Below are 21,917 nucleotides of genomic sequence, written 5' to 3'. Positions count from 1 at the left end.
AAACAACAGTGCTTATTAATAATAATGCAGTTAATTATTATACAGTCAAAATCCAAACTAAACAATTTTTAATTATAATGAAAATAATAAGAAAGACGTTAAAAAATAAAGTTTTTTGGATACACACATTTTTTTGTATAAATGCTACGCGATAAGCTCTAATAATGGTTTTGCTTCCAGTTTTACATGTAAATAACTACAAAAGATTTAGAGTTAAAGGATTTATTAATATATTAAATTTAATTTTATAATGTACTACGATTCAATAATGGCGGTATATTGAGGATAGTTTTTTTAATACCTTCAAATTATTCGTACGAATAAAGATATTCCAATACTGAAAATTAAAGTGTCCGTATGTACTAAGGTAAATCTAAGGATAAATGTCAAATGATAGTCTGTAATCAACAACGGAAAATTTTCTTTTTCTGCCTATCACAGCCATATATAAATGTAGTATAGAATATTGAATGTGTTTTCTTTTGCGTGTGCAGACGTAATGTATCAAGATAATGAAAAAAAAACGGAAATAAAATTTGTCAAGGACAGTAACGTTAATTTCTTCTGATCGATAAATGTATAATAGCTGACACCTCTTTTTAATATTATTTATGTAATTCTTTATATGTACAAATAATTAATATTTACAATGCTTTTACTTAAACTAGATACACGTTACTAAAGTAACATCGTTTATGTTTAATCGTTCTATTTTTGCGTCAATAGAAACTCGATCCGAGGCATGTATGTTGCTATTTTATAATAAGTATTTTTTTGCATGGATTTCATTATCTTTCACTTTAACGATACATCTACACGTATAATATTTTTCTCCTTTCTTTCTCACACGGAGTTCTATCTCCTTATCTATCGCGTTGTATATGACATTGTTATCACGTATAACTTTTTTGTTTTGTCTTATTTACACACAATGTTTTATAAAATTTGCATAATCTGTAATATATCTAATAATCTCCTTGGAGAAAGCCCGAGAGAAACGCGCCAGGACGAGTAATAGATCAATAATAGTTTTGGTCGATATTCGACGTAAAAATACGACGGAAAGAAATTAAGAGCTGAGGGTTTTAAAGTTTTTCACATTAATTGGTCTTGCTTTGCCTCGCAAGCTTGTAGTCATTATTTACTCGTCGTTACGCGTTTCCTTGGCTCTTCTTCGTAACAGGAGAGAATGAACTGATTAGCTAATTCGAGTACGTAGTGCTCGCTCAAACCGAGTGAAAACACGACGCCTCTGCATCTTTATTAATTTGTCCCTTTATAAATTAGAGTTTAATTACTGAAGTTTCCACTTAATGACCTGCACATCTAACTAGGCTACGCAGGTGTTGCTTTTGTGTACTTGTGTGTGTTCGAATAATGTGCATGTCACAATAGTGATTTTTCTTCCTCGCTTTTGTTACGTGTATAACGTGTTCTGTTCTCCTAAAGATATAACACTGTGTTAGTCAATATTCGCGACGACACAGTGGCAGTGTTTACTCGCAATCTTCTGTTTCCCGTCTATTAGCCTCTCTCGCGATTCCTTCGTCTGCTTTTTCCCCGTGTATACCTCGCTTGCCGACAGCAAATCGAAACTGCGAATTTGCACACACTCGTTACGCTACTCATTTATCTGGCTTACGCAATTCACCAGCGACTATTCTCCGGTTTTTCGTCAGTTCATGCAAGTATTGGTTTTCTTATTCTTTTTGCTAATAGACTTTGACTTCTCACGTGTGCGACACGCGCCAAGCTTCCAAGGATCTTTTGTGTTGTTTCTCAGTTTTTTTTTTCCTCACTTTCAAAACTTCAGCGCATATAACGATCGTGAGATAAGAAACTTTTGAAGTTACTCTCTTTTTTTCTAAAACGTCATTGGTCGGAGAAAGTTATGCAATTCACAACACGTTATATATATTTTATATTTATCATCGAATTTCGAGAAAAATTACACACACGTACACATTTGAAAACGTCCAGCGTTTTTTTTTCGTCGGGACATTTCAAAGATTTTTTTTTGTTATTTTTTTGGATTACTTTATTTTTTTAGTACGATCATCACCGATTTTCAAGGGGAAAACCAATGAATTACATGTTTATTTGAAAAAACTCTGTTTTTTATTAAAAACTTTTAACGAGGAATAAAAAATAGGATTAAAAACTTTACAGTAAGAGTACGATGGACTCTCGAAAATATACAGAAAGAATTTATCTCGAAAAATTTTACAGCACAAGAGCTTGTCAGCATCATCTCCACACCAATGCGCGATGAAACACTCGGAACGGAGAATCGACTGTACAGGCAATAAATTAATTCTCGTTACGAGCGTCATCATCGATCCTACATCCAAAAGCTTCTAAAATCTCGCAGTCGAAAAGAAAAGTGCGCCGCGCGTTGGAAGATCCCTGAAAGCTCCCACCAATGCTATACTTCGACTATAAATACGTGGCGCATGTACCGCACACCCTAGTTTTCCTTCGCTGCCTTCTCTCTCGATCTTCCAATAGAAGTAGTAGTAGTTATAGTAGTGGTAGTAGTAGTAGTAGTAGTAGTAGTAGTAGTAGTAGTAGTAGTAGTAGTAGTAGTAGTAGTAGTAGTAGTAGTAAGTAGTAGTTGTAGTAGTTGTAGTAGTGGTAGTTATTATAGACTTTGCATTTATAGAAGCAGCGACACTGACTACTATTGTTCTCTACTAAAATGTACGACGGACGCCGATACACACACGTTGTCTTTTTTTTAATATTACGTTCGAAGAGTGTGAGAGAGAGCTTCGCGTAGTAGCTCCGGCATAGCTGGTTTGTCGATAGGAATCCTATAATCTTACTTACAATTATAACTAAAATGTTTTTTTTTCTGCTTTGTACCATGTCGATGCGGGAGGGGGGTGGGGCGAAGGGTTACAAGATTGTTGAAGGGGAGAGGGAGGGAGGGGGTTCAATCGCGATTGGAGTTCTCGACACACGCACTGCAAGTCGTTTTATCGTCCGGCATTTGATTGCGGGCGCAAGTCTAGGAACATTTGGAGAGAGACATCGGAAAATATCGGCCTTCGAACGACAATGTATATCTCTAGGTGCCCTTCGGCTGGCGCCTGTCGCTCGCTCGATGCGGTTTCTCGCTCTCCCCCGCTTCTTCTATACACATGTCTGCTTTCGCGCGCGCGTGCCTCTGTGTGCACATATGCATGCACGAATGAATGCGTGCGTGCGCGTTGGCTGGCGCTTGAGCGAGTCTCTCTCCTTCTTCTGCATGCTGCAGCTGCAAACTACGCGCTGCCCCGACGCAGCCGCCGTGTGCTAATTTACTCGAACAGAGAGAGTATGTCGTCGTTCGACGGCGGATTTCCGCTGCTCGCCCCGCTGCTTGGCGGAGTGTTTAGGTCCGGTGGGTCCAAGTATGACAGCAGCTCCATCGGATCTACTACGCTGTCTGGCAACAGTTGCTGTAAATCGGCGAAAAACTAATTTTAATTGTTGATAACCATAATGATTGTTCCAACTAATTAACGTTGCTAAAGACACTTACGCTAAGAGCTTCCGTTCCTGTGTCAGTGTCGATGACTGTGGTAGGATCAAAGTTGAGATCGGAGGCGATCATGTCGGATGTGTCGGCGATTCCACTTCCAGCGGACGCATTGAGATTGTTGCTACTGTTGTCTTGGCCAACGGAGGCTGCGGCGACGCTCGGGGGGCCGCTATTTCCGCCAGCGTTGCCCGGCGTGTGGGGTGTGTGCGGCGTGTGGGGCATCTGCATATAACCGACCAAACAGTTTTAGAAGTCGTCGTCTATTATTACGCTCTATTCACGCACGCATCCAGCACTCGCACGCGCATATAAGCGAACTAGGCCTGCACACATGCGCCAAGCTTACCTGATCGCAAAGTGTCTTGTCGATGGCGTTCAGATGATCCAGCGACTCGCTCAAGTGCGACAATGGATTCGTCGACGCGTAGTCCACTTGAGCAGCTGTTAATCCCAAATCGCCCAATGGATTTGTCTGCGAGGACGGCGTGCCGGGATTTCGGGCACCGTAAGCTTGCTGCTGCTGCTGCTGCTGCTGCTGTTGCTGCTGTTGCTGCTGTTGAGACTGTTGGTTTGCATTCACCATGGAACCGCTGGCAATAGTGCTCATATCGGGTGGATTCATGAACGGACTCATCGCCTGGTTTCCGTCCATCCAGCTATTCATTGTCGGTAAATTCGTGCTGCCTGGTGACATGGCCTTGGTCATGCTGTTTCTCTTGCATTCGCCATCCTCGTCCGGTCGCTTTGCCTTCCAATTAGCCTGTGAGTCTATCGTTACCTCGTCGATTTCCGGCTGGGTCGTATTATTGAGAATGGCCCACATGTACTGGTCTACCTCGAGGCCTTCCAGTTGCGCTGCTTTACTGGTTTTAAAAAAAGAGCAATACTTGAGTTAGTTGTCTTTTCTTTTCAGAATGGATAATTTTTTGGACGCCTGGTTACTTACGAGCATACTGGACACCTCCAACTTCCTCGTTCGCAATTAAGTTGCAGATACGATTCGAGATCGAAGCACTGAATGTGTTTGCAATCCATGCCTCTCGCGGGGAGAGTTATTCGTTTGAAAGTAATAGGACACTTCAGCGACACCTGTTGTACACCAAAGAAATTGCATCGTCAATACAAGTCCTTTGTCGAGGTAAAGAAAATCTAATAACCACGAAGTAAAGAGGAAACAGGAACAACGTACCTTAATGGAAGTCTGTTCGATGACGTCCTTTTCGGTGCCAGGCATTCCTGCGCTACTGAAATTTTTGCGGATCTTGGCAACACCGGTCTCCGCGGGCAGTAATCTTTTACGCAGCAGTCCTTGCAAGACACTTTGCACGGTTGGTCGATGCACCAACTGCAGCACGAATAGGTGTGACTGCAAGGCGAAACAGACAACGACACAAGGGTCATTAGTTGGTCGTTAAGTATCAAGTATTTATGACCCATCTTTGTTGACTCAAACTCTGGACTACCTGAGACGCGCCGGCCCTACGCCCCTTTGTACTTTTGTCTTGACCGCTCTCGAGAAAGAGATTTGGAGACTCGCCTGTCTGTCGGTTTTATAGTTTCGAAGAGTCCTCTTTCGAATCCTCTTCATAAATTCTCAACCGGATGTTTAAAAATATTAGAATGGATCTTACTCGCTATAATTCCCAAGCATAATGGTTTTACAAACTCGGCTAGTTTTTCATAAAGTCACGCGTTAGGAAGACTGCTCGATCAACGGCTATGCATCGATATAAGTTAACCGAATAAGTTGCTCGGAGCTTACGTCAACTGTGCAAACAAGCGAGATGGCACGACTGCCGTGTAATCGTGCCGCGTAATGGGACAGTTTTAACGAATCGTCCGGCCGGCGTTCGACAAGTTTCTAGTTACGGGCACCCCCCCCCCCCCCCCCCGAATCGCCTGAGAAGAGGTCAGCCAAGAGATACGCGTTGAGTATACTCACGCAGCAGCAAGCCGAAACGGTGATCTGGATAGTGTTGCGTCCAGGCTGACAGATATGCTTAAGGTAGAGCGGTTTGTGCGACGATTTGTCCTCGCCGCGGTAGATCACCAGCGGCGTGGCGTTCACCGATATTTGCACGCTCTGCGGCCAATTGGTGTTGGTCGCTCTGTCCTCGTGGTGGAAGCACTTGAGCTGCAGCTCCAGGTCCGATCGCCACAGCAGCGTTTGATGGACCGTTGATTTTAGCTGGAATACGTGGTTGCTCACCGCAAGATTGTGCTCCAAGCGGAACGGGTGCAGGAGCGTGCCGTCTCGCACGGGGAATGTTAGTCTCAGCTCCTCGTCCTCTGCAGACAAAGAAGCGGACGAGCGACGGGGTTGAGTTTTAATTATTTCAAGCTGCACGCGAGAAGGATCGTTAAGTCGCACTCGAAAAATCTGGAAGTGACTAGCGCTGGCGCGCTCGAGCGAGCGCGAGCCACCATAAAAAAATCTTTATATAGACGCGCGCGCACGACATGCACGTGCAAGACCAACTTTTTAAATATAGCCCTTGGCCCGACGACGAGAAATTGGCCTGAGAACGCGTCGGCGCGCGGCCAACCGAGTGGCGAGAGGTCTTTGTTCGGAGCCGGAGGAGGCAAACTTTCCCTTGCCCGGACCCGACGCGATGGCCGCGCGACCACAGGTAGCCGAGAAAGTCTGCGAAAATCTCTCAAAAATCCCCGAGATATGATTTATGGCTGTCCGTCACGCGGCTAATGGCGAGACGCTGATCCGAGCGAATGGCCTTGGGCGCACGTTCGGCACACGCCCACGAAACCGACTGCGAGTGAATGGTGTTTACAACTCACTTGGCATCACCGACTTGGCATCGGCGTAGACTGGCATGCTGGAAGCATTCGAGGCAGGTGTCAGCGGTGGTGTGGGGTTGCCCGGAATGGGGCTCTGTTGATAGCTGCCATTGGGAGCCGAACGCATCGGCGACGTATTGTCCGGTGTATACTGGGCACTGCTCAGGTACGAGTTGGCGGCGTTCTGCTGGGCCACGTACTGCTGCTGCTGCTGTTGCTGCTGCTGCTGCTGTTGCTGCTGCTGCTGTTGCTGCTGTTGCTGCTGCTGCTGTTGCGCCGCCGCGACGGCCGCCTGCTGTTGCGAGTACAGACCCGAGCTCATCTGTTGCTGCTGCAACGCCATCGTGTGCTGAGACGTGTGTTGGGAGCTCAGCTGCTGCGACTGCATGGAGTTCTGGGCGGCCGCGGCCGCGGCAGCGTAGTACTGACTAGCCTGGCTGGACGCGTAAGCCGGGTTCATCGGTTGCGGCTGCTGAACCTGCTGCTGCTGCTGGACCTGCTGCTGCTGGACCTGCTGCTGCTGGACCTGCTGCTGCTGGGCCTGTTGCCGAGCGGTGGCGGCGCCTCGCATCATCACCGGGCTAATCTGGGGCTGCATCGCCTGCTGGTACTGTTGCTGCTGCTGCGGCGGCGTTTGCATGGGGTGCGGCGGCTGCTGCGGAAACGAGGTCGGCCTCGCCGCGTAGCCGTTCGGGTAGACCTGTTGCTGCTGCTGCTGCGGGCCGATCTGGGGCTGAGCGGCCGCGGCGTACGCCATGCCCGGCGCGATGCCAGCGTAGGGATTCGGCTGCACCGATTGCTGCGGCACGGACTGCTGCTGGGTCATGCGCTTCGGCGTGGCGTGCATGACCTGGGATGGGTACGGTGCCATTCGTTGCCTCGCGTATGCCGCCTGCTGCGTCTGTCGTGACAAACCACCCAAAGACGTATTTTATTAGTTTTCTTGTTCTCTCGTTTCGTTGCGGGCCACGCGGCGAGGCTCGATTTTTGGCGACTCGCACAAATTGAACGGCGATTGTCGACCTCGCGAAACGACGCTGCGGAGCTGTTGGAGATGACGTATAAGCAGAGACGGATCTTGGAGCGAGCTCGCGCGCCTCGCGACAGAATTAAACCTTGCTCGACAAAATTAGACGGCTGGGGAATACTTTACATATCGAAGTGATTTGCTGCGTAAAGAGTCAAAAGTAGATTTCTGAATATATACGCACTCCCTTGCCTCGACCGAAGCCGCGATTCGTTTTCTCGTTTGTCGCAACAAACAACGGAGAGCCTCGGAAATGTAGCCTCGTAAATTTCAAGCCTTTTATTTCTGTTTTTCAGCCGAGAGTGTCGACGCATCTCCAGCAGCGCCGAAACACAACAATCACGCGGGAGATCAGCCGAGCCGACGAAAAGCGACGAAAAGGAAGCTTACCTGCATGGTCATTTTGTTCATGGGCACGCCGGCGCTGCCCATTGCGCTGTTCATCATGCCGACGTTGTTCATGCTGGTCATTGGACTCATGGGCGGGATGTTGGCCATGCCGTTCATGCCGTTCACGCCAGCGCCCATCATCATGTGGTTCATGGGACTGACGTTGTGATTCATGTTGGCCATCGAGTTCATGGACATCATGGGGTTGACCGAGGTCATGTTGCCGTAATTGGCCATTCCCATCGGTGTCATGCCTGTCATCGGGCCTCGCTGGTTGTAGGCCACGGTGTTGTAGCTCTGGTGCGCCATCGCGTGTTGACTCTGCATCTGTAATTCAACGAAAGATGCGATTGATATGCTTGTTCTCCATGAATCGCCATGAAGATTTCATTTATTCAGTGCGCTGCTATAAGCGTCGATGGCTTTAATGCGATTACCTATTATTACTATCAAATTTATCGAGATATTGAATGATGCATCCATGTTCTTGGGAGACGCGGATATTTTTCTTCGGTATACATGATCGTCGGGCATTTGATTCCAATTAGACTCAAGAATATCGCGACGTGTCCCGATTTGGACGATAACCCGCACGCGTTGGGCAATTTGCTAGGTAGCTGAACTTGCGACTCGTCGAGTGTGAAAGAAACGCAACACCGAATGCGGCTATTTTTGATTGGTTATTAACCAGTTCCTAGAAAAATATATGCTCGTAAACAACGGGTCGGGTTATCCGGCAGTCATCGCGGTCTCTAAAAAAAAGCGAGCGAAGGGATAGAAAAGCAGCACGCGACAATAGTCGTTGATTCGATTAGCGGCTCGAAACCTATTGTCCGACTAACGATATTTTCAGTAAATAGCAAGCCAGAAGAAAAGAGCACAGGAGCGCTATTCTTGCAAGGTACACTTTGAAGAATTGGTTTTGTGGCCGTCATGCCTTGAGAGGATTGAATTAAGTCTAATTGAACGCCATTAGTGAAGAATCAAGCTCGTACACGCAAAGTGGTCTATCTCGGCGTGTAGCGCGTTGTCCGAGGCATAGGGAAACTGGAAATTCGGGAGAGAGAGAGAAGAGCAATCAGCGCAAGAAACGGAAGCTATCGCGTCATTGATTTATAACGTCTTCTGTCGGCCAATATCGACCATCGAACCTCGGCTATGTCTCTGTTTCTTTCGCTTTGGGCAACGCCGGTAGACGCTGACGGGCTGCCGACAGCAGCACACAGCAGCTGGGGCCTGCAAAAGCCGTACGCCCCCGTCGACGCGCCATCCAACTGACCGCTTGAGGTTTGTTCTCGCCACGACCTTCCCCTCTTGTTGTCTGTCTGCTGCCTCGTTCTCCCTCTCCTCTCCGGCAGTGCTGCCGCTGCTTTTCCCGCAGCAGCCTACACTGGACGACGACGACGAGAAATGCCGTTGCGTGAAACACAACGCCTCGGGACAGATGTCGGCTTTTCTACACTCGCCGCACAGCCACTTCCTCCTTCCATCTTTTTCCTTTTTTTTCTCTTCGGCGTTCTTTCCCGGCCGCCTCTCCCGCTCGCAATTGAATGTTATATGTTGCTCGAGTGGGCACGATCGCGTGAAATTGTTGGGGATTAGCTGCGGCTCTTCCGCTTTAATTAGCCGACGCTTAAACTCGTTTAGGCAGGCTGTCGTCTCGCCCCGCCATTAGCACCGGCGTCGTCCAACGAGAGTATGCCGCCCGTCAACCGAGGAAAAATATAGGATCAAAAAGTTAGCTGCTCGCGTCGTCGACAGAGAGAGAGAGAGAGAGAGAGAGAGAGAGAGAGAAAACAGCGGCGCGTCGCAGCACCGGCAGTGGGGATAAGTATCGAAAGCCTCGATGTAATTCGAAAGTCAAGAGTTTAGAGCAGCGCGCGCGCGCACAAGCAGGATGATAATGCCCTATTAACTTGTCTGCCTGTCTCTCTCTCTCTCTCTCTCTCTCTCTCTCTCTCTCTCTCTCTCTCTCTCTCTCTCGGCGGTGGCAATTCTTTCCCGCGCGCGAGAGCCCGTCTACGCGACTCGCGCGAAGCCCGTGGTTCTCCGCTCGCTCGCTTTCCCTTCACTCTCGCGCAACTGCAACACGCGCGCGCGCGCGCGCGCACGCAGGCGGACTCTCTCTTGCGCGACTAGGGTGTCAACCCAATAGGCCTGTAGCACATATCCTGGGAAGGCCGTCGCAGCTTTGACGGGGCCCCTCTCGCGCCAGAGCAGGTAGCTAATAAATGGCTCTCTCTCTCTCTCTCTCTCTCTCGACTGTACACACAACACGTCACACCGTTCAAATCGCAATTTCACAAAGACGCAACCGCTACTGCTGCTGCCCGGCATTATTATTATTATTATTACGGATACGTTTCCATTTGCGGTGTGTGGCGGCGGCAGACAGAGAGAGAAAGAGAGAGACCCAGAGAAGAACTAATTGCCGGAAACCTCTGCCAACGAGAGAGAGAGAGAGAGAGAGAGAGAGAGGAGACGCAGCGCTCATCGCTGCGCGCGCGGATGATTATCGGGGGTGGACGATGTCGATCGTTTCGCTCTTGACCTCTCGTCACGCCGGCTAATAAGCGCACGAGTGCCTTCGCGCGCTCAAGTACTTTTCTCGTGACCTCTCCTCGCGTTAAGCATTCCCGCGTCCCGCCTGCCGAAAATTACGCGCGTCACATTTTTTTGGCGTCGAGCGCCGGCCGCACGATGAAAATATTCAAAATCGAGAGGAAAAGGTATAAGGATTAACGGCGAAGTAGCAGCAGTAGCAGCAGCAGCAGCAGTAGCAGCCGAGGTATAAGCCTAAGCCGCGTAAAAGAACCCCCGTAGTGCCAAACTACCCGCGTTTTTCGCTTCTCTCCCTTTTGCACTTTCAGCCCTTGGCTGTACGTGTATGCGTGTCTCGCGCTGAACTCTCTCTCTCTCTCTCTCTCTCTCTCTCTTTCTCCTCTGTCGCGCTGCTTTTTTTCTCTTCTTCTTCCCCTCTCCCGCCCCCCAACAACGTTCGCACGTGTATCCTTCGCCCGATCGCTTTTGGCCCCGACGTATATACGTATATATTTATTCCACTTTTGCCCTCTACGCTGTTTCTCTCCCTCTCTTTCTCTCTCGCTGCCGACTTTTTTTTTCCCTTTTTATTCTTTTATTTCTTGCCGCAACTTCTTTCGGCTGGTGTTTCTCTCTCTTTCTCTCTTTCTGCGACGACTAAATGTTTGCTTCTCTTTAGAAATGTATCAATTTTTCACGCTTGAAACGCGTATCCATTGCTTTTTACGGCGGAGGTAATATCTCAATTAATAGCTGTCGAACAAATTCCTCTCTCTGTCTCTCGAAATGATTATCCGTAAGTCGAGGCAAAGACTTGGGGCGAGTAAGTGGATGCCAGTGTTCCTCTTCTAGGAATATGAAGAGATGAAGCGAGAAGTGTCGGTTGTGACAGGAGCAGCGGTAGCGCGCTAGAATCCATTTGAAATTCATAAAGTAAAAGTAAAATCCGGAGCGCGCGTGCGCGCCTGTACAGAGAGTCGCGAGCGCAGGTCTCATTTCACAAAAGTGCGCCTAGAAAATCGCTTTCAAAGCCCAAAGGCCGCGCGCGCGTGCATAACTATAGAGCGTAGCCTCGGCAGCGCTGCCGGAGAGACTTTCTCGCGGCAGAAAGACTACGAGCAATCTCTCGATTTTCACTCTCATTTTTTTTTCCCCCTCCTTTTCCTTCCGTCTTTCTCCCTTCGACTCTCTTATTTTCTTGAATATTAGCCGTGCCACGCGCACACGTTTACGCACTTCTACCACACCGACCGAGCTGCGCGCGCGCGCGCGCACACGCACACAGACGCAGCTGCGAAGAGCGCCCTCATTGCTTTCCTGTGGGAAATGCACGTGCTTGCTATTCACACACACGCCGCACGAGCAGCGCCCGCACAATGCAGATCGCTCTCCCCGCTCGCGCCGCGGTACACCCTAAAAACTCCAACGACCGCGCGCGCGACTGTATACTGCTGCCGCCGTACCTTACGCGCGCACTCGCCTCGACATTCCGATTTTTGATTTTATTTTTGCTTTTTCATTTTTTTTTTTTCCACACATTTCAGCCGGCAGGAGAGAGACGCAAGCGAGACGCGCTGCAGTGCAGCGGCGAGTTCAAGGATATTTACTTTGAGAAATGCAGCGACAGGTCTGGAGAATGCGCGTCGGCGGCCGGCTGCCGAGAGAGACGGAGAGCGTAAAATAAAAAGCCGCTTGTTTGCCGGTGGATGGAGCCGAGGATTCGATGCAAATCTCCGTGCAAAGCCTGGCTTGACGTTTAACTGCCTCGAGTGGCTCAACGCGCATCGAGTATTTCCGTCCTCTCCGGCGTGAAAAATTATCGCGTTAATTGATCGGCTCGCTGCGAAAAAGGAAACGTCGCCGTACAATGGACGCGCAACGACGAAGGTCCATTAGGTGGACGGGGCACAAATCGACCGCCTGACGACCATGCAAAGATGCTGCGGGGAGAGAGAGAGAGAGCTGTCGCACCCTTCGTCGACTCTCGTCTGTGCGACGCAAGTATAATATACAATAAACTCGTTGGCCCCTTCCACCCCCGATTCTCTCTCTCTCTCTCTTCTGTTGTGCGGCAATCCCCGAACAATGTCGATAATAACGATGATAAAACAGTCGTAGTGATAGTCGGAGAAGAAAGCCCGGTGAGAGAAGAGAGCGAGAATAAGGGAGAGGGGGAAAATCGACTCCCCCGCGCGCTCTCTCACTCTCAAAGTGTTTTTCATTGGCGCGAAAGATTCATTTAACGCACTCGGCATTACACGCGTACGCGCCGCGCGCAAAAAACATATAGGGAGAGAGAGAGAGCGAGAAAGAGAGCTCGACAAACCCTCTGTTCGGGCTGACGTCATCGTGGCTGCTGCTACTACCCCCTTGACGCGCGAGCCGATTCCCATCGACAATCGAGCTGCTAACCTAAACCTTCGGTTATCCCCCTTCTCTCGTTGGCCAGAAACCTTTCTCGTGAAACTGGCTGCTTTGCCAGTATTTTTTCTCGCTCGCTCCCTCTCAATATTCATCCCGCTCCGATTCGACTACTACTACTACTACGGCGGCGGTGACGACGACGATGACAACGACGACGACGACGACGACGACGACGACGACGACGATAGCGATGACGACCCCACTACCGCGTGCGCCTCGCTTTCTATTCTTAGATGTCAATATTTCGTCAACTACAGCCCGCCCAGCACGCAACAATGGCTGCTGCTACTGTTGCCGTGTAGGTGCCTGCCTTCCCACTGCCGTTGTATGTGACTCACCGCGCAGTCGTGTGCGCGCCCGAGAGAATGGAGGGGAAGGCAACTTTTAGGGAGAAGCCCATTCATTAATGTTATGCAGCGACAATCGCGTGTGCTTCGCCACCGGATGCATCGAGCGTCTGTTTATTTTGCAGCCAGGATTCGACAAAACCACGTACGATGTACCCCCGGACATCGTAGCCGCGCGTCGCTTGTCGATAACGAACGCCAGTGTGCGTAACGATAAAATTGGGCCTGCTCGACTAAACAGACCAACGACGAGCCTGCCTCGTCGTCTCTCGGCGAAACGAAGTCGCAGGCGACGACTTGGAGCCCACTACAGTGAGAGAGAGAGGGAGAGAGAGGGAAACGGATAGAGAGAGAGAGCAAAACAACAGGTTGCTTCGATGGCAAGACCGACAATATTTCTAGCCGTCAATTTTTCATCGGAGCGCAAATAAATCGCCGGTTTCGCCGTGTCGCGCACCGACAACCGTCGCACTTTGCCATTTGGTTATGCCCTATCCGTTCGTCAAACTTTCGAATTGTCGCGCGAGAAGGGAAATATGCTCGCCGAACGAGACCGCGACAATCGTTCGACTGCGTAACTCTTGGATTGTGTGCGCAACGAGGTTTGCCGGTGAGCCCGGCGCAATCGATTGGTTTTCATCTTGCGAGCGATGCTCGCGATCTAAAAGAAGCGACGGCTGCATTATCAAAGCGTTTTTCTCAGGCGGGCGTGCACAATAGGAGCGTGTTAGTGCGCCGCGTCTCCGCACGTACTTCCTCTGGCGGAGCGAGCTCGAGTCGAGGCTCGTCGAAACGGTTTCGAGGCCGAGTCGGCCGGAGAGTGGTGTAAGTGTAAGATCGTGTGGCGCGCGCGTGTGGGTATACGTGCGTGTTGTCGACGTGTAAGAGCGAGCGCTGCGCAACCGAGAATCGATGTTTTCCTTAAAGTATGACTCGCGATGACATACGAGAGTGTGCGCACTTACTACGACCGCGACATAGAGAGAAAGAGAGAGACAACGAGCTTCCAGGCACGTAGCGCGTATTAGTAGGCGCACCAACTTAAGCGCGAGTCTAATGAGGAAATAAACAATATAAACGTCCGCGGAGCACCGTCTGTCGTAGCAGTCAGCGGCGATTCGCCACGGACGACGATTGATTAGATTTAATTGATGCGCCCGACAGCCGCTGCTCTTCTCTCTTTCTCTCTCCTCGCGCGGACGCCCGGGAAAAGCCGACGACGACGACCGCGCAGTTCGCTGACAAATATTTACGATTCGCGCCTCCCAAAGCTCCGTCGCGTGCGTAGGCGGCAAAGGGAAACTTTCCTTCGTCGGAGGCGAGTGGAGGGGGACACGCCAGCGATCGTCCTCTCGAACGAGCCGAGCGTGCGAATGCTCGGCAAACATTTGACGATGCAAACGCGCGGCTATGGAACGAAAAATAAAGGAAAGGCAAGTGTGACGAAAAACGTGACGCCCCCCCCCCCCCCAATCGCTGCTCGACAATCGACTGCTCTGATATCGGAACGTTTCTTGCTTGCAACCGCGCGAATCACAAGTACTAAATTTTTTCGCACGATTGCGAAAGCCATTGTGTTGCCGGCGTTCGTGTGTGTGTGTGTGTGTGTGTGTGTGTGTGTGTGTGCGCGCGCGACTATTAGCATATACGCGCGTAGACAGCCTTGAAAAAACTTCATAATTCCTTCGCGCGCGGACTCTACGCTGCGAGAACGACGTCTGCATTCCTTCGACGCGAACCGGAACACGCGCGCGCGCGCAGACGATTGACAAATTGGGGAGTGAAAAGAGATCCGATGTAAAACGTATCAATAATGATGTCAGCGAGAGAGGGAGAAGGAGAGCCGAGAGAGAGAGAATATTACGCAAAACGGTAATCTTATCGTCCGTTAAGCGCGATAACGGTATCCTGGACGACGACGGCTACACAGTGGCGGCCGCGAAACGAACAATATCGCCCTTTATGAAAACCAAGTCAACGAGATCGTCGATGACTCTCCCTACTCCTCGCCCATTACACCTTCACGACTGTAGCAGTCAGTCAGCGTCACATGCTCTCCCTCTCTCTGGCGCGCGCGCGCCAGAGAGAGAGAGAGCAGTGGCTGCTGCCGAGAGCATTTCTCACGCTTTTGTACCAATATATCGACGCTGCTCTCTACCTGTGTGTTCTCTCTCCTTCCCTCTCTCTTTCGTCGATACGATATACCTTTGCTTCTTACTCACGCTCGCTCGCTCGCTCTCTCTCTCTCTCACTTTTTTCTTCTTCCGTTTCTGCCCTTTTCCACATTCTTCTCCCTCCCTTCGTCCAAACTCTCTTTCCTTTCCTGTTTCAACCACTGGCTCGAGCACTACTTCACTAAATTATTTAATCGGTCAAAAGACTGAGGCTCGCGAATCCTGCCTGCTCGTACGTACGCTCATTACGAAAAATAATAAAGAAGTCCTCGACAAACGCCACTCTCCTCGCGCTCAACGCGAAGAATTAACTGTTTGATCGCGGTGGGAACATTGTTTCAACCCCCCTGGCCGCCCTGTGTACTCGATAAAAGAGCACATTGAGCGAAATTCGTTCGCTCCGTTCTTTCGTCTTATTGTTATTTTTGTTTTATCTCTATAACAGTACGTTTGTGCAAATAATGACCGTACATGTACTTTGCAAATAAAACGTTACGAGGCCGCGTTATGATTCACATATCTGAATAATTCTTTGTCGTCAGATGCCGCGCGATGAGACCACTAGGATTTTTTTCATAAATTATGGTATTTAGAAGACATACTTTCAATATTTCAGCCGCAAAGTAAATAGAAATAATTAATTGGTCCTGTACGACATTGATCTTAATGGTTTACTCATACCGTTGACTCGTTACATCGACAACTCGTATGACAGCGACCAGACATAACCCGAGTCAAAGCGGCTTTACATCTTTCCGCGGAGAAGTGACAAAAGTTAATGTGACATTGCGCGTAGTATTGGTCGTTAAGTGGTTAACCAACGGAACGTTAAAATTCAATTGCCATCGTTACGCATTCTCACAATATTATATATCGATGTCATCTAATAACATTTGCTAATCTATGTCCATAAATCGATTGCGTCAATTATCCATGCAATAGCATCCTCTTCTAACTCGTGCATTGACAGTCGCTGATCACGTAAAAGGAACTCGGCGTGGAATTTTTCGGAAAAAATTAATTTAAAGATACGCGATAAAAAGAGGGAAAAAATAAAATTATTATTTGTGATCGAGCACACACCTTAAAATTCATTGTATTTATTATCTCGTTCACACTCAAAGGTGTGCTTACAGGCGATGACTTTGCGAACGTAGGAGAATTAAAAATATTAGCTGATGCTGCCAGTGCAAAGAAAAGCGCCGTGGAAATCAAATATATCGAGCGTGTTTTCGTTATACAAACGAATCGGTTATTAATCGCGTAATGCTAATGAGACATACCGCGGTGAAAAATTAGTATTGAACGGGCGTGATGTTTTTAATCGCGAGCTTTCTCCCAAACGTATTCTCGAGATGGCTGCATCCGCGTCGAAGCACACTCGCCTGCTAAAAATTGTAATCATTTATGCATCATAATCGTAAGAAGCAGACTATATTACGCAATCGTCGTCAATTCTTTTTGCGATGTAACGTTAACGACGTCAACGCGATAAGCGGACTTCGTATAGGAGCGACTCGTCGACTTGTTGCGACAGTGTTCGAAACCAGAAAGCTAGAAGTAAAGAAAATCCAAGACGCCAAACATCACGTAAAGCCCAAAGAGTCAACAAAACAATCGTGTCCTGCGCAAAACAATGAGCCGCGACTGGCGACGAGAGCATAATGGGCGCCACGAGCGGCAGCAGCATCATCATCGCTACAGTCGTAACGTTTGTTGATCGTTATTGTTGCGCTCCTGTCTTCTTTTCGTTCGAGTGTACCCAAAGAGTTACACTCGCGCGAGCGCACGTGCCAGAGGCCTCTCCTCGCTGCTACACACCGTTGCATAAGCCCCGATTCAAAGTCCATTACCGAAGCAGCGATTTTCGCGTTGCAGAGCTGATATATTTTCGAGTCTCACTGTACTCTCAGCCGCTCTCACACTCGTACACGCACGCACGCGCGCGCGCGCACGGTCTGGAGAGGACAAGTGTGCAAAAGCCAGCTTAGCTTTAATGCCGTGGCTCTGTCGCAATCGACTACTTTTGGCGGTGTATCGGTGCGCAATTTCGGCACGCGCCGACCAACACGCGCACAAATATTACTCAAGAATTGAGAGTAAGCACACATTCGTACGCGAGCGAGGATTCGTCATTGAACGCGGAGTAGGCAAGGACTTTGAATCTCTGGCTGAGCAGGAAAAAAAAAAAGGAAAAAGCTCTTTTTAATTGATTCTTCTCTCTTGTCCGGGGGCTTTCATTTGCTTCGCTAGTTCGCGGAAATTGCGAATGGCAATTTTGAAATAAAGGGAGCGCTCCGCGCGCATTTTTCGTTTTCGGCGCATGCTGCGTCGTGCAAGGCTTCGACCGCGCAAAAGTAGAAAGGCTTCTTCTTCTTCTTTCATCTCTAGTCGCGAAATTCATTTTTATTTGCGCAACTCTTGCACGACCTTTTTCGCGGATAAAGACAGATGTCGTGGGACTTCTCTCTCTTTTTTCGAGGATGTAGAGATGCCGAGGCTATAGCTGTGTGTTTTGCTCAACTACTGTGTATATAATCAAGACTTAGTACACGATTTCCTCGGATTGTTTCCATCAGAAGCAATCACTGGTATTAGGTTATATTATTTGTTTGAAATGCGACAGACTGCAAAGGACTCGACGCTTTTTACGACAGTTAGTTTGTTTAACTTGATGCCACTACGATATCATAAAAAATAAATGAAAAACGTAAAAATTTATCGAGATCCCACGAATCAATCGCAATGAATTATTCATCGTTCAATCGGCGTGCTTTTCGTTCATGGTTACTCCTCGTCACGCCAATCGTAGCTATCAACAAAGTGTACCTATGCAAGTGTGTTCGTATATCTCTGTATAATCCAGCGGAAAGAAAAAAAAAAGTAAGAAAAAAACAATTTCACATGAGCGTAGGCGATGCGGAGTGAAACATCTGATCGAGGGGTCAACGCATCTCACGGAGCCGCGGAGAACGGCCGCGAAGTCGCGGGAAATTTAAACTGGAAAAAAGCTGCACGAGCTCGCGTGCGCTCACCGCGCTCGCTGTCCTCGGCGCGCTGCGTATATTTTCGTAAACACAATGTAGGCTACGACTATAGGCGAAGGAAGCAGCTTTACGTAAAAGTCTGTTCGCGAGTATAAACATGCGCGAGTGTTACTTACTGGTGAAATCGGTGGGTCTGGCACAGACACACGCAGTCACGCGTGCGTCTCGTCCCTTTCTCCGTGCAGGATAGGTTGTACTATTGTTGCGGCTGCCGCCTCTCGTAATCCAAAACTCATCGACACAACAAACGCTGGGTCATTCGGTCTCTCTCTCTCTCTCTTTCGATGTAGGCGAGTGTGTGTTTGTGACTCAGTCGCACTCACAATGAGATGGGCTACTGCCACCTCGTCCCGGTAACTAACATTCTCGCGTCAGCAGCAAGCTGACTTTGAAATTTTAGAGAAACAAAGACGGATTTTCGACCGACAATCACTTGTCACTGACACGAAATCGGAGAAATCGCGTGATTAAACTGCTGCTCTTCTTTAGCATATCACATCCTGTCTTATTTCTACGATTCGTAGTACACACGCGTTGCAGCTTGTATATGCCTTGTTAAAAAGGTACGGCCACTGTCACGCTGTTACGACACTTGTATGAAAACAAATCACAATAAACTGGGCACACAGTTAAATGTGAAAAAGCAAAACTGAATGTACGAACAAGCCAGTTAATTGTAATAAACCAAAAGAAACAACAAAGATCGTAGCGCGACACGCGTACTAATGCTGTAGGCTTAACAACACTTGGTCTAAGAGCGCTTGACGATCCGTCCGCACAGTAAGAGCGCCGAGCGCGTAGTGTCAGCAGGCTCGACTCTCGAGGCACGCGCCGTGTGTATACGGTACAGAACAGGCAGTCGTGGCGGCGGCGGCGAAGAGAGAGCGGAGAGGGGGGAGCGCTGGAGGCGCTGCTGAAGAGTGGGATTCGCTGGCCGATTGACGGCCTACCGCTCACGCTCACGGATGAACGTGCGGCGCTTCATCGGACTGGTGGCCGGAAGAAACGTCAAAACGCGCGCGTTTCACTCGTCTACCCCCACTCTTTCATGCTCGTTCTTTCGCCTCTTCGTCGAGTCACCACAGTGTTGAGACTCGCTCTTTCTCTCGTGTCGTGTAGGTATACACGCTGTGTGAGTGAGAGAGAGAGAGAGAGACAGAGCAGCATAACGTAGTCGTCGCTCTGTCGGCTGCTATTTTCTCGGGTTCTCTCTCTCTCTCTCTCTGGCTCACTCGCACCCCCGAGCGCTCTCCTTTCCCCGCCACGCGCTCCCTATCCCCACCGTCGCTACGGCTCGACAGAACGCTTTGTGACGTGTGCGCGAGCGCACGTGTGAGCCAGAGAGAGCACCGTACACCAAGCAGAGAAAGAGCGAGAGAGACAGAAAGAGGGGCATTTCCGAATGTGTTCGAGCGAGACAGCGCCGACAGAGACAGATGCGCTAGAAGCAAAACGAGCAAGAAAATAAAGAGAGAGAGAGAGAAGAGAAAGGGAGGTGGAAAACGAGTAAGAAATAAAGGAGAGTTCGGGGGCGCGCAAAGGTCCTCTGAAGCGTGTAAAGGTGTGTAAGTATCCTTGCTCTCTCTCTCTCTCTCTCTCTCTCTCTCTCTCTCTCTCTCTCTTCCACACTGGTGTGCGCGCGCGTTGCGTTGCGGCAGAGTTTCTTGGCTGGAATCCGGCTCTATCTGGCCATCTCACTCTCTTGCTTGCTCACTCGCTCTCTCAAATATTTTCTTCCCCTCTCGTAACACGCTCAGGAGGCTTCTCTCTCTCTCTCTCTCTCTTGCTACTTTGCCGCTGCTTCCTCGACCTCGCCCCTACCACCAGCTGCTCTCTCCTCTCCTCTCTCTGCTCGGTGTGTGTGCCTTTATTTATACCCAACGGTCGCAAGCGTGTGCTACCGCGTCCTTTAAGTCCATCATTTGGCAGCGGCAACAACACACCGACTTATTGTCGGCCACTCACTCGATCGAAATTATTTTCTCCCACCAGCTTACGGAACGCTAACTCTCTCTCTCTCTCTCTCTATCGCTACCTAACGTTATTGCATACACTATGCATGCACGTAACCTGCGCTGCCTACTTACCTACGGCTCTATTATCGCGAGGGACTGCGCGGTGTCGTTATATGGATTGGGGCGTGCAGAGGCGGATAGATCAATGCGTGCGTTCTCCTTTTTTTCCTGCTGTCTTTCCTCCCTTTTACTGCCTGTGTGTATTCGATGGACGTAAGTGCGCAGTAAGTTGTCCGCACATAACCGACAGAGAAAAATGCGTCGTAGTCGACAAGAGAGAGAGTTCGACTCTGGTGCAGGGGTTACGCGCGCGCGTCCTTTCAAAAAGGGGGCTGCGATTTTCTCCCCCCCCCCCCCCCCTCCCGACTAGGGTTGCATGCTCGAAAGCTCCGCGAGCTTTGTTAGGGCTGAAGAGATAATTCGGATTTTCGCGACTATTGATTATGCACCTGTTGGAATGTAGACTCCGTTTGATTTTTTTGCTGCTCTCCCCATCCTAATGGACCAGACGATTGCTCTCAAACACATTAATTAATTGATGTTACGGTTTATTTCTGTTACTGTTACATATCTCAGTGGATTATGAAGTGAAAAGATCATTTGTCGACACACTTTATTGCGCTGTACCGCACCACAGCTTATATATCACTTTTTTGGCTTTCGTCAATATTGAATATTGATATCATCTATAACGCACGAAATTAATATTCAAAAAATTACATCATCTGATAAAAGACCAGACTTACTAATTTATGTTCTTAAAAAAAATGTGTTTTTTTTCTTTTCAAGAAAAGAATTGAAAATTAGAAAGACATAGACAACAATGTCATCCTTATATAAAAATCCGCAATTTAAGGCAAGATTTCATTATACTCCATTTCATCTCAAGAAGATTTAAGATTGTTGAGGATTGAAGGCACAGCCAAGGCGGCAGGAACAAGCGCAGACTGTCTGCAGAGTGGAGTATTTTTTTCTCCTCATTTTCCCCCGCACGTATTTCGATAAAACCCGAGAGCGAACGGAAAGACGAACCCACGGGCCATCGAGGGGTAAGACACAGTGCAGTGCTCGGGCGCAACAGAGAAAGAGTGTAAAAGACAGGGACAGCCAAAAAAGAGACAAGAAGACAAAGAGAATGAGCAAGGAGCGGCAAGGAGATATAGGATGTCTAAGGATCGGTTCGAAAGAACGATCGGTCGACGATGGTGGTGGTGATGGTGGTGGTGGTGGTGCTGCTGCTTCTTCTGCTGGCGGCCAAGAAGTAGAATAGTCTCTTTCTCTCTGTCCCGCATTATGCTCTCAGAGTCCTTTTAAAGAGGCGCACGGTTCTTCTTGGTATTAGAGGCTGCAAAGCCCCGCGGGACTTTTCAAAAAACATCAGCCAAAGGATATGCGCGCTTCTGCATCCTAAACTACCTTGCGACAGCGATCTAATGCGCGCTACCAAAATAATTTTCTTTCTTCTCAAATTTGTCGTCCGATCTACGAGATTCATCTAGCAAAGCACTCTTCTTCCTTATAGTCGATTATTTTACGATAAGCTTTAACGAGCTTTTAACTCTTAACTTTATTACAAAATAAATTTGTTGCTTTCTTATCTAACGTCTAACGTAAATTGATATTGAAATAT

General features: G+C 48.8%; 1 protein-coding gene across 1 annotated transcript; it reads right to left on the bottom strand.

Annotated features, from left to right (window-relative positions):
* Positions 1-31: 31 nt before the first annotated feature.
* LOC131663654 (zinc finger MIZ domain-containing protein 1) lies at positions 32-19,146 on the bottom strand. The gene is made up of 9 exons (XM_058934168.1): positions 18,389-19,146; positions 7,740-8,066; positions 6,323-7,223; positions 5,469-5,815; positions 4,716-4,892; positions 4,473-4,615; positions 3,873-4,389; positions 3,527-3,748; positions 32-3,443 (listed from the first exon to the last, which is right to left on the bottom strand). The coding sequence occupies exons 2-9, from the start codon at positions 8,064-8,066 to the stop codon at positions 3,303-3,305; spliced, it is 2,775 nt and encodes a 924-aa protein (XP_058790151.1). The 5' UTR covers positions 18,389-19,146; the 3' UTR covers positions 32-3,302.
* Positions 19,147-21,917: the final 2,771 nt, after the last annotated feature.

Source organism: Phymastichus coffea, unplaced genomic scaffold (genome assembly GCF_024137745.1).
Source record: "Phymastichus coffea isolate CEN01 unplaced genomic scaffold, Cenicafe_Pcof_1.1 PCOF00036, whole genome shotgun sequence".
Taxonomy (NCBI): Eukaryota; Metazoa; Arthropoda; class Insecta; order Hymenoptera; family Eulophidae; genus Phymastichus; species Phymastichus coffea.
Note: the sequence above shows the minus strand (reverse complement) of the source record. Positions and strands in the feature narration are given on the sequence as shown.